The sequence below is a fragment of the Molothrus ater genome, chromosome 3, assembly GCF_012460135.2.
Source record: "Molothrus ater isolate BHLD 08-10-18 breed brown headed cowbird chromosome 3, BPBGC_Mater_1.1, whole genome shotgun sequence".
Taxonomy (NCBI): Eukaryota; Metazoa; Chordata; class Aves; order Passeriformes; family Icteridae; genus Molothrus; species Molothrus ater.
In genome coordinates, this window is record NC_050480.2 from 61,111,767 (window position 1) to 61,124,405 (window position 12,639).

Here is a 12,639-nt window from a genome sequence, read left to right on the forward strand (position 1 = left end):
CCTTCTTTGTAGATTCCAAGGGAGTACGAGAAGAAAATGCAGAATAAAGAATCTAGTCAACCCTTCCAAGAAGCACTAAGCTCTGTGTGTCAAGTAAAGCAGGAGAGTGATGCTTCCTTCCTCTCTGCATACTGGAAAAGGATGACTTTTCAAAGGTTATACAGCATTTTCAAAAGAACATGGACATGATATGAAATTATAAGTACTGGCATTGCAACAGTTTCTTTAGACTACAAAAATATTTCTAAAATGTAATTTTTTGCTGAGTTTCTAGAATATATTTGGTAAGGTGTCAAACAAAATTAGACTACTCAATACATAACACTTATAATATTCTTTATTTTAAGAACAGCTCACTGTGCATATTAAGGATCAGCTACCATATATTCCACAAAACTGCATTATCAGCTCAAACAGCAAAATTAATCTATAACTTTATTGATATATTTATTAAGCAAAGTGTTCAGTAAACTATTACAAATATGAGAATAGGAACAGAATATGACCTTAATTTAAGATGACATTTTATATAATGTGCATTTCCAGACTTTTGACAAGTTAGCATGACACACAAAAGACAGAAGGAAATAGCCTGACACTCATGCCAACTTATCTTTGTTATTTTTACAAGATCGAACTATGAAAACATCAGCTCTGCCAGATCTTTCCTTTTCCATAACCTGTGTATCTGTCCGCATCAACTCAATTACAGACCACCAAGTTGCCCCATGTACCACATCAAACAGGTCAGCTGAACAGTTCAAACCATGATTTAAAAGACCAACTATGTATTCTTTCCCCAGAACACAGAAGTTTCAACCTACTTCTTGATAATTTTTGATAATTTTAAAAATTATCAAGACATTTATAAATAAACTGAAGACAAAGTATTTAATACACTTGTTTCTACAGTGATGGTTTTGAAGGCCATAATTTTGTTTAGCTAGTAAATCAGCTCTGAACAATCTATACTAGATTTAGTGAAACCTAAATTTAGTGTTGTTATTTAATTTTTTTCACAACTGCTCCCTTTAAGAAGTTTCACACTTTTAATAATAAATGCCACATTGTACCCAAAGGCCATCTATGGTACAAGCATTCCTCCATCATTATGAAATAAAGTTCATCAAAAGTCTTAATTGACAAGTGGCACACAAAATTATGCATGAAGTGTATGAAAATACACATTCTAAGATCTTTTTTTTAAATTTTTTTTTTAAAGAAACAGCAAGATAGTCAGGCAATAGATGTCAACAAACTACGTAGTTCCACAAATGCTGAAGCTGGATCACAGTATAACTCAAGTTAGTCAGTGAATTGAAACATTGAAAAATGAAAACATTGAAAAATGTGTTTTAAAATTCCAGTGGTTTGTTTTCTAGCCTCTGCTTTTCTTTAAAATAACCTGCAAAGAAAAGAAAAAAAGTATACTTATCAATACAATTCAGGCAGAAGACAGAGACCAAAAGGTTCATCTAGCTAATCTATTTCCAAGAGCTGTGTTGGAAAGGGTAATACTCAAGGGAAAATATTAGAAAGAAAGCAAAAGTATACAGAAAGATTTCAAATTAGAGTTGTTTTTTTTTAAGCAAGAACATTCATGAGCAAAATTCTCTAAAATAAAAGGCTTATCTTGAAAATTAATGCTGAGAAATGGCAATAGTACTCTTGAGCCATCAGTAGATTCCTTAAAGTTCTTACTCTGTTAGGCCTAGACAAAAAGAAAAAATAAGGTTTGCAATAATACAGCTCTTATGCTCTATTTTTGTTTGCAATGCCTCACTTCTTTCTGTATCAAGAGCACACAGACCTTTGGAAGGACATTTTTTGGTTTGGAGTTTAAATTGAAAAATGAACTTCAAAGCCCAAGTGGGACTATTTAAGTGTTAAAATTATTAAAATACACACAGTTTTTCCTTTCTTCCCACCTTAAAAAAATAAATGGAGCACAAAAATGTTCAAAAAGTGTTACGATTGCAGTTAAAAAGAAACCATAACTGTCTAAGACTCCAACTGCAACATTCACTTGGCTACCCTACATATCCTGTATATGTTTCTGTCACTATAGTAATAGAAAAGTATAAAACTAAACCTTTCAGCAGAAGGGAAAAAATAGTGAAGATAAAGAAAAGCCACAGGACCAAAATATCAGGTAACATCAAGTTTTGTCCTCCCAATTTGCTCAGTAGGACAAGGAGGTTAAACAGATAAAGAGACTGAATTCCTTCATGACAACAAAGTAAAGCAGACATATCTGACGGAGTGAAATGAGCTACAGAATAAAAAAAGGATTTCAGTCATATTTTGACAATAATTCTTTCTAGGAGACAAAGCTGCATAACACCTTCCCTTTTCCCTTCTTTTGCATGTAAACAAAACTCACCATGCTCTGCAATGCAGCGAATTTCTTCTTCATAGATATTCATTCATACAGCAATTTTTGTTATGCTGAACTACCCATATAACAATCCACAGTCTAATTCTCCCTTAGTTCCTTCCTTGCCAAATACATCACACATCACACAAAGTGTTTTTTCTTGTAACCACACAATGCTGCCAGAACCCACTATGAACTTATTTCAGACTAAGCAGGTAAGAACTGAAGATGTAAGAAAGGTATTTGAACCTCTCTGAACTATTTCTCACCTGTTCCATAAAGCTTCACTTATATCACTGAAGTTAAGACAGCATGCTTCCTTGTAGTATGTATGTAGTATCAGCTGAAATAAGGATCCTCCAACTTTGGACTGCCTTTCAGGCCATGAAGGCTTGCTGGTAGACCATTTTGTAGACTTACTCATATATTGAAATTATGATTTTAAACAGGGAATAATCAAGAAAAATTAGGTTATATTTAATAGCACAAGGAGAGTTAATTTGTTTTCTTGGTGACAGTAAATTATGCCAATGATGGACAAAGAATATTAAGTGTTTATAGGTTTTGGATTATAAATCAAATATCAACTTTAACACAGAAAGCTTTTGTATAGGCTGTCATAATACATTATACAAAAATGAAAAATATTAGAAGTGTGTTAATACCTTTGCTGCAGATATGGTGTGCTCAGGTTTTATTATTTTACTTTTGTTCTCAAAAGCATTTGTCCTGGCCTCTTCTGCTAGCCGATGGAGAAACAATAAGAAATTCAAATGAACCTTTAAAGTAGAGGGAAAAAAAATTATTCAAGTTGTTTAAACACAGTTTGCTTTTTTAAAGATTCGTTGTTTGCAATAGAAAATTTGCATATTATACTGCTTCCAAATTCCTGAAAAGTGCTCTCAGAAAAATAAAATTTATCACTCAGTTCAAGCCTCAGTAAATTTCTAAGACATTCCCTTCATGCAAGACTCTTGTAAACGGAGTTTAAATTTAGTATACTTAAATAATAGAAGTGCTTCAGAAATGATCACGCAAACCACAACTGATCTAAGAGGAATCCATCTGATTTTTATTAGCAGTTTTTAATAATAAAATGTAAACACAAATATCAGAGAACAAGGAGACTTTTTGCTTACTAGTAAATATAGCTAGTTTTCAGTGACTACAACGGCCAGACTTTTATGAACAGCAAATTCATTCCTGCCTTATCACCAAATGGACTACAGACAAGTTCAAGACTTCTGCCCCTTTCCAGTGTAAAGCGACATTGACTTTAATCTCTCCAGAACTTGGAATTCTCCAGTGTCAGGAGGTTGCATCCATTTTTTCCCCAGCTCATCACTTAGCTTTTTTACATTAAAAGAACTGGTTGGTTGGGCAGTGTTCCTTTCCATATGGAATGCTGTTCTGCTAATACAAAAGCAGGAAAAAATTGCAGGCAAGGAAGGAACTGCTGTAGCCTGGACTTAAAACTGCCAGCCAACAGCACATTTGTGTAGTAATTAATCAGGGGCCTATAAGACCAACCCCTAGCATTATACAGGCACTATGTGAATTATTTAAATAACCCAACCTGAAAAATTGATAATTGCACCTTTTGTAAATTAAACTTTCAAACAACATTACCTCTGCTACATAAAGTGTACAAATAGACTTTTGCAATCAAGAGCTAGGAAAAATATTACTGAAATAGATGAAAGTTTTCTTTGTATGAATAAGGTGATGCATTTATTCTGCTGTACCTTATCTGTAAACCTGGAACAATGTAATATGGAAAGTTACAAATTAAGAGTTTAAGAGAAATATTTTGGCAGTGGGTTTGCAGCACAAAGAATCTGTTACATGTTCCTGTCACAAGAACTCGGTTCCTATGACAAGCAGTTTAGGTAGTTTTTAAAAATATCCTGAACTAAATGAAGCAATAGATAAATTTACATAATATTTGACATCATTTGGAAGCATCTACTACACAAAAAGCAGATGTGCTTGCAGATTTATTTCACAAAATATAAAAGCCATTTTAGAATCAGTCTTTAAATATTCACACAGAAATTATTTCCAGCAGAATCAAGCAGTAGCACTAAAATAATGTTCAACATTAGAATTCTCATTATTAAACTTATCAACATGGAGATTAGATTTCTGGAAACAACCTGACGGAGAAGTGAAAGACTGAACAAAAGCTACCATACTCACATGTCCTTCTTCTGAGATATCTAAAGGCAAAAGTATTAATTTTAAAATTGCCTTTTAAAACTGCATCTTCTGTCAGAATCACTGTACCTTTATCTTCCTATTCTCAAAGCAAATTGCTGCATGTGGAGAATAGGATGGCTGGACTCCAATAGCTTTAAACAGTCACATAACTAAAATCGGAACATTCCACAACAGAGCACACAGGTTAATAAATATTCCAGGTTATTCAAGGCAGTTGAGAAGGGCTAGTGAAAGGCAGAATGACTAGGACAGTTATTGGCAACTAACTAAGCAATACCATATTTGTTTAAGGACATTGCTTTACTGCATATTTAATTTTTGTCCTTCTGCATAAAATTTAAAGACTGTTTTGAACTAACTAGTGATGAAAATCACCTTACAAAACTGAATGTTTATTTTTCAGAAAAGAAAGGATGCAAAATTTTAAGAACATACGTAAAAAATTCACAGCACTGTTTACACAGCAACTTCCACACACCTGTTCGACAGAATTGAGGAACAGCAGGGACAACCACTGTCATTTTGTTTTACTGCTGTAACTTCAAAACAATTCTTAAGACTGATATTTCAGCTTCAATGCACACTTATTAATTATTCTATGGTGATAAGAAATTTAAAAAAGGCCATTCAGTGCAATACCTCAAGCTTTTCCTGCAATGGAAACACACATGTGCTGTTCTAGCACAAAAGAAGCAGCTGAGATCCTGCTTTTCTTCTATAATTGCAATATATTTTCTTCTCTGACCATCGGGGAAATATCTGAACTACAGTACTAAAATCATTACCTCTTATTTTCAAAAAGAGCCTTGAAAAAACCTAAACCACTATTTGCATCTCTTCACCTGGAGTTATTATCATACTCCTTAAAAAAAAAAAACTAAACCAAACCAAAACCAAACATCTTCCTGAGAAAGTTTAATAAAATTTGATAGCTACACTGTGCAAAGAGATAGATGTGAACACTTAGGAAACAGGTTCTGACCAAGCTTCACATTTTGAGAAGAGACTTGATCAAAAGTGAAGAAGAAACCTCATCCAAGTATTCAACAAAATTATCTGAATTCTTATGCCTTTCAAACTTGTTACGATCATGTAAGAAAACATTGGTTTATAGAGTAAATAATCACTGAAATTTGGGGAAAAAAGAAAGCAGTCTTATTTTCTCTTAAGGCAGGCAGACCCCTTTACTGAAATGGGCATATACTGCAATAGATTCAGACATAAAGCATGGATCATTCTGGAAGACAGCCCTGAACTAGCACATTTCTCATGCTTCCCTTCAGAAGAAATAAGCTCTCTGCTCAAAATATATATGGTTCTATCTTGTTAAGACAACTACTATATAAATTTCTGACGTATGTGATCTAATCAGTCTTACAGGGTTTGCAGAAAATAACACGGGCACCAGAAAACATACTCTCAAAATTTGTTACTTGTCTTACTACACAATAAACTCACCAATCCTTTTTTTTTTCCTAAAAGAGGCATAACTTCAGCTGTGTTGATTATTTAGCCATGGAAATAAAGATCTAAAGAGCTGTTAGACACAAGCCTACTTGAAGAACATCATGGACAACCACCACACCTGGACATTCTTATTTAAAGGTAAAATAAAAAAGCCAAGCCTTGTAACATAAAAGGCTGCGTAATTTGACATCACCAGAAGAGATAATCTAAGTTTATACTACATAATTAAAATTTATTCTGATCTCATCCTTTGTGCTGCAATGAACATTTGCACAGCCATATTTTAAGCTGGATCTGTTTGCTGTTGTTTATAAGTTTCAGTGAATTCAATTCACTCACTGTCTTTGCAGCTAAGAGAACTTAAGTGCCAGGACCAGGAAGAGATGGGAACCAAAGGCCAAGATTCGGAGGGATGTCCCACTTACCCCCTTTCAGACAGCCACACTACTTTGAAACCAAATTTTCATTACCCTGGAAACACAGACCAACTGTTACCAAGGATTAAATAAAAAAGTGTGATTGTGTGCATTCGATTAGCTGACTACTGCATTCCACTGAGTAAGCTTTGAGTAGGTCTGAGCATGAGTAGCAAGGGGCCAGGTCCTTAGTCCATAAAAAATCCAAATGCAGCAAAAACATCAGGAAGAGATCATATTTTTATTAGCTCCACTCCATTAGAAAAATATTTAATGTTTGCATTCAAATCTAAATACTCTGAAGTAACTGCCATTTTCATTCATTTTAATCTCATATTACTTATTTTAATTTTGTATGTTTACATTTAGCTTCATATATCCAGACAGCAACCTTCAAGATGCTGCAAGACACAACTTTTATACACACATGAAACGTTGACTTACCATTCAAGTCAGGGCCCATACATAGTATACAGCATATTAGTGCTAATGCTTTAATGCTCTGAGAGCCACATGCATTTGTAAACAAGAGGATATCACAGTCCAGCAAGTTAAGTCGACTAAGTTCTTTCCAAGAGTATCTTTTGTATGCATTTTTTTTTTAATACAGCAACTACCACAAGCTCTCTTGAGGTCAGGTTTCCTTCCTGTAGACAAATAATTTCTTGGTGAGACAAACCCTACCAGTGCCGCAAACCCCTTAGAGCAGGTCAGAAACAATTCAGCTTTATTGGCCTGTTTTTGCAAACTTGGCTCTTTTATCCCCACTTTTTTGGCAGGCGTTTTTAAACCATGATCAGGACCCCAACACCTTACTGGGTTACTAACAAGACTTGTCATCTCACAGTTTACGGGCAGAGTCTACCTAGATGGCCTTCTAAAAACATATCAGCACTCAAGAGCAGCTTAGCAACTCAGTGATCACCGCTCAGCTGACTACCTGTACATCCGAACTGATCTACACAAACACCTGCATCTAGCAGCCACATAACCCAAATTGCTACTTCTCGCTGTGTCTACACCAAACTCTATGAACATCAGTGTGTACATGGAGTGACACAAAAGCCATGCACGAGCCCGTCCCTTGAATCGCTGGGGACAAGATCGCTGTCGAAGAGCTGCAATACAGCAGCAAAGCGGGAGCGGCAATCTCTGCTCACCCGTATTTTTCAGAGACCTCTGTCTGTCCCTCCAAGCTTTGCCTCCCCCTTGCCCGTGGGTCCCAGCGGAAGCACCATTGGTAGTAACTGTGCATCCCGTCACACACAGGGCGCACAGGCCGCAACATTTAGGGAGTAAGCGTCCCAGTTTAGGGCCGGCTGCCCCCGGCGCAGCTGCGGCTGCCGCCATGGCCAAAGGCAGGAGCTCTCCCGGGCTCCCCGGGACAGCCTCGCCTCGCCTCTCCCCCGCCCCTCTCCTTCCTCACCAGCAGGTCGGCGTTCGCCGCCAGGCGTAACTGCGGCTTGTGCTTCTTTATAATTTTCCGCAAAGTGCTGCGGGGCGCCGTGCTCTTCATCCTCCTCCTCTCGCTTTCCTTCCTCCTTCCTCTCCTTCCTCCTCCTCCTCCTCCTCCTCCTCCTCCTCCTGCCGCCCTCGCTCCCTCCGCCGTTCGGCCGTTCGAATCCGCCGCCCTCGCGCAGTCGCCCGCGCCCGCCGTGACGCAACTTCCCAACGGCCGCGCTCGGCACCGCCCCCGCGCCCCGCCCCGTCCCCGCCGCTCTCGCTCCCGGTCCCGGCCCCGGCCCCGGCGCTTTCCTGGGACCCGAGCTCCGAGGGGCCGCAGCCGCGCTTCCCGAGCAGCCCAGAGGCTGCGGGGAGAGCGCCCCACCGGCCCAAACGGCCCCGCCGCCCAGGTGGCGCACGAGCGGGGAAGGGCGCTCCCCGAGCAGGTGCTCGAGGGACGGGCGGGTCCCGGTGGCCACCGCCGTGGCCGTTCCCGTCTGTGTGGGTCCGCTTCCCTCGTGAGCGAGCCGAGAGCTGGCTGTAGGTTTGGCTGTGGCCAGTTACCCACACCTCCACCCAGGCGTTTTTAGTGACGAGGACGGGAAACGGCGCGGGCTGTTCCCGAGTGCCGTTCCCGAGCCCTCGAGCGGCGCTGCCGCATGAGGGAATTTCCCGAAGCGCAGGGAACGCGGCACGGGGCAGAGGGAAGCACCGGCACGGCGCTGCCTCGGCAAGCCTCGGCGCTGGGTCTTAAGTTGGCGATCGGGGCCCGAGTGTGCTGGTGTTTCCTTGCCGTAGAAGGCAGATGTACAGCACGCTTTTGCCCCACTTAGACTGTGTGACCCCGCTGGGAGATGGGGCAGGACTGCAGGACCGGGACCCTGATTAACACCATTATCTTACGCGGAGATGAGCCTAGAGTGATAGCTGTGTTCTGCACGTAAATCTGGACAAAATCCTGCTTTAGCACACGTGTGGCGTTGACTTACTTGTGCACAGAAACACACAGTGGTTCTGAAGTCGGCCACCACTTTTACGTGTCATCCTTCCTCCAGCATCTGTCCCTGCACTCCTGCTGTAGCTGACGGATGCTGCTGACTGAAATACGGGTTTCCCCACAGAGGGGCCCCTGTAGCTTGGCATTCTCAGTGTATTTGGACGGTGTGTACTTAGTTGGAGAAGGGGTCAGGATTTCATACTGAGGTATGGGGTTTTTCAGCATATTTATTAGGGTGTTTTGTTTTCTTTGGCCTATGGGATGCTTGCAAATTTAAATGTTGATAAGATAAATATATTGTCTTAATATGTTCAAAATACCAGCACCCAGATATGAATCAGTTTTGTTGAAGTATGTTCTTAAGCCTGTATGATTTAGTATTTTAGTTAATTTTACAATATGCACAAAATGTAGTCCAGCTAGAAGTATGATATCTGACAACAGGAGAGAATTTAAGATTTGCCAATTCTTCATACTCTGTCAGATATTTGAAAATGATGCTTTCTTCTTTCAGTTTTGACTGTCACTTGTCATTAATTGTCAACAGCAATGTTGATCTTACAGTCAGGGTCTTAACTTTTTTTCTGTGAAAGAATAAGCACACTAACACGCAGAACTTTTCTGTACAGTACAGTTTAATAATAGTCACAGTTAATGGCTCAGCAGCAGTGCTACAAGTAAACATTTGGGGTTTTTTCGGTTAACTGAATGGCTCTGACTCAGGAGCTAGATAGGGTCATATACTGTAATGCTCATAATATACACACAGAAACTTGCATCAGCAATAACTCAGCATGTCAACAGATGCAAATCTACAGCTGGGATAGATCAGGAGTTCCACTGGACCTTACGGGGGCTGAGAACTGGGCCTTAGTATCTCACACTGTTGGTGTGGGCAAGCATTTTACAAAATGTAAGAGTTGCAAAGGTGCCTCTACTGTAAGTCTAAAACTATTAAAACACACCGCACAAATTTGAAACTGTGCAGTGACCTGCATAAAACAACAGATACTGAGACCCAAGACTAGTAACTGTATCTTTCAGTCATGTGCTTGCTATGTAGAGAATGACTGAATAATGAAATCTACTATTAAGTGTAATACTGTTAGAGTTTTGTTGGTTCTGATGGTTTTATATTTCTAGTGGACTAGGGGGGTTTTTGGTTTTGTTTTTAGCCACAGAAAATTTAAATTTAAAATGCTGGCTCAAATCTACATATTACCAGATTTCCTAACTTCTTAGGTTTTAAAAAATTAAAATGGTTACTTCAAGCAATTGATAACAGAAGTCAAATGTACATGTAATAAATTAAATGTATGTAAATTATAGGTTATGATTTACTGAACAAACATGAAATTCCATACTTCAGATTTCTCCTTCAATTTACATTTTAGGCTATTTTTCAATAAATATTTCTGTAAATATGATTTTAGTAGCTTAATTTTAATACACAAATATTGTAGAAAAAGAAAAAATTGTAGTTCTGTACATTATGCATTTCAATGGACAAAAATAATTTTATAAATTAACTCAATAAATTATTTTTAAAATCACATCTGTTTCAATCATTTGGTCTGTATTAACATAGGGATTAATGATTAGATTACAGTGATTTAGAAAACTGCAGTCTCGGTATATGTCTGATTTTGAACATGACTGTTTTCTGTCTTTCTAATAGAATCCATAATGTTCAGTTATAATATTATGAAATATTTAAATAAGCAAAAGAATAATGAAAAATGTATTTTAAATTAATTATTGGAAAGTATTATTGAAATTGCTAATTTTTTCATGCTCATGCAGCTTTATAAAAAAGGCAATTCCATGCCTTATAGGCAGATTTTCATATTTTACTGTTCAAAAGCTGCAGGAGTTTATAATCCATTTTCTACAAGCAGTTGCCTTGTTTTCAAATAATGTTTCAAGAATGTCATATATTTCCACTTTTTAGCAATTACAGTTTTTTAACACATTAGTTCATTTTGTGAACTTCAGCTGCAGCACAACATCTTCCCAGTTTTCCAGCAAAGCTGAGCTGTGTTTTGGAACTAAAGGCATCATCTGGGACCGATGATTAAAACAAGGACACTTCAGCAATTAAAATAGTACCATCCAGGTCTGACTTCTTCAGGAAAACAGTCTTTTCATGTTCCTTTTTATTTGTTTTTGGGTTTCTTTGTTTGGTTTTTTTTTTTTTTAACACAGGCAATTTCAGTGACATTATTTTGTCACTTTTGTTTCCAGATCGTGTGGGTTTCTTGAAAACACTTCCATACATTTCAGTGGCTAAAAAGAGGCCAATCGCTGCTGAACCTGAAACCAGTAAACATTTAGCTCTCTCTTTCTGTAAGAAAAGAGGTGAATTTGAAGACTAATTTTATCCACTTCTCTGGTGCCTGTAAGTTGAAATAAGGGTAATGTTTGGAAATGAAATTAAAAAGCCATGTTTCCTTTCTATGCTGAAACTTTTGTAAGCACATCCTAACTTGTTAAATTTGTTCTCTCCCAGTCTGTACTTCATAACTATTCATTTAACTGTTTTGTTTCTGGATTTTAACATTATCTTCAGTCAAATTCTTCATCAGCTCTTCATCAAATCATAATTTTAAAGTCAATCTTCTCTCCAAAAATGCTGAATTTTACAATATTCATTTACAATATTCATATTACAATAAAGAGTATTATATGTTATGTGTTCTATTTAAAGAGTGTTATCTGTTGAAATTAGTAATCACATTTTATAAATTCTTGCTAAGCCAGAGGTCCGTCGGTTTCTTCTCTAGTCAGGTAGAGACTGTTAAATACTTTCTAGTGGTAATCCAGTTTCAGTGGTTGATTAAAGTCTTTGAAACATATCCTGGATATGGATGTCAAAGCCTAAAATCTTTTGATGTTTTGTTCGGTGATGAAAAGATATCTCTAAAACAGAACATAACAATTCAGCAAATGTAAACTCTTCTATAGTGTAGTTGATAGGCTTGATCATAGTGATTGGGGTATACAGACTGACTCTCCTGTTACATTTGTATATTCTTTCTGTTGGATAATTCAGTGTGGCTGAATACTTTCGTAGAGAAACAGGAAAAGAGATAATACAAAGGAGCAAATTGTATGTTTTCTTCTCCTCTGTGGAATTTCAGAAAACCTCTTGCTTGAAAAAGAAGGGGGAAATGGCAATTTTAACAAGAAACTTTTGCCTTGTGACTGTCACTATTGATGTAATGACAATAATTTAGTTGCAGTAATAAAAACTAGTCAAAACTCTGTTTGGCATTCACCTTTTATTTTCATGAAGAAAGGACAGAATTCTCTAGAATCAATTATTTTCATTACTTTCAGGTTTTTTTAAATTTAGTTCTATTTCTATCTGTGTTTCAGGCCCAGAACACTAAAAAGCAGGAAGGGCAAAACATCATAAATTATACTTGAAATTGTGACTATTTGCTGATTTTAAGGTTTACAATTTAAGCTTCAGTTTCATTTTTCAGGACATTCTGTGTATCAGCCCTCTGTATATCAGGCTCTGAGAACCTGTCTGAAGTCAGTTGACCATCTGTCTGTTGTGACTGCTTTGATTGCATTCATAAAATGGATGTCATTCATACTGAAGCATATAAATCACAGCTCAGCAGTCATTCTTACCTTCAGAGATATTCCTTGTGTACTCCACGTGCCATCAGCTAAAAGTGTATCAGTTTCACTGCTTTTGAAGTAATTTG

General features: G+C 37.7%; 1 protein-coding gene across 1 annotated transcript; it reads right to left on the minus strand.

Annotated features, from left to right (window-relative positions):
- Positions 1-319: 319 nt before the first annotated feature.
- CENPW (centromere protein W) lies at positions 320-8,034 on the minus strand. Its single transcript, XM_036404574.2, has 3 exons — positions 7,907-8,034; positions 3,043-3,156; positions 320-1,405 (listed from the first exon to the last, which is right to left on the minus strand). The coding sequence occupies exons 1-3, from the start codon at positions 7,994-7,996 to the stop codon at positions 1,379-1,381; spliced, it is 231 nt and encodes a 76-aa protein (XP_036260467.1). The 5' UTR covers positions 7,997-8,034; the 3' UTR covers positions 320-1,378.
- Positions 8,035-12,639: the final 4,605 nt, after the last annotated feature.

Excerpts from the sequence above, each read along its gene's own strand:
- CENPW (XM_036404574.2), bottom strand. The coding sequence starts at position 7,996 with ATGAAGAGCACGGCGCCCCGCAGCACTTTGCGGAAAATTATAAAGAAG. Across the intron at positions 3,157-7,906 it reads CGGCGAACGCCGACCTGCTG|GTTCATTTGAATTTCTTATT; the intron begins GTGAGGAAGGAG and ends TCTACTTTAAAG. Across the intron at positions 1,406-3,042 it reads ACACCATATCTGCAGCAAAG|GTTATTTTAAAGAAAAGCAG; the intron begins GTATTAACACAC and ends TTTTCTTTGCAG.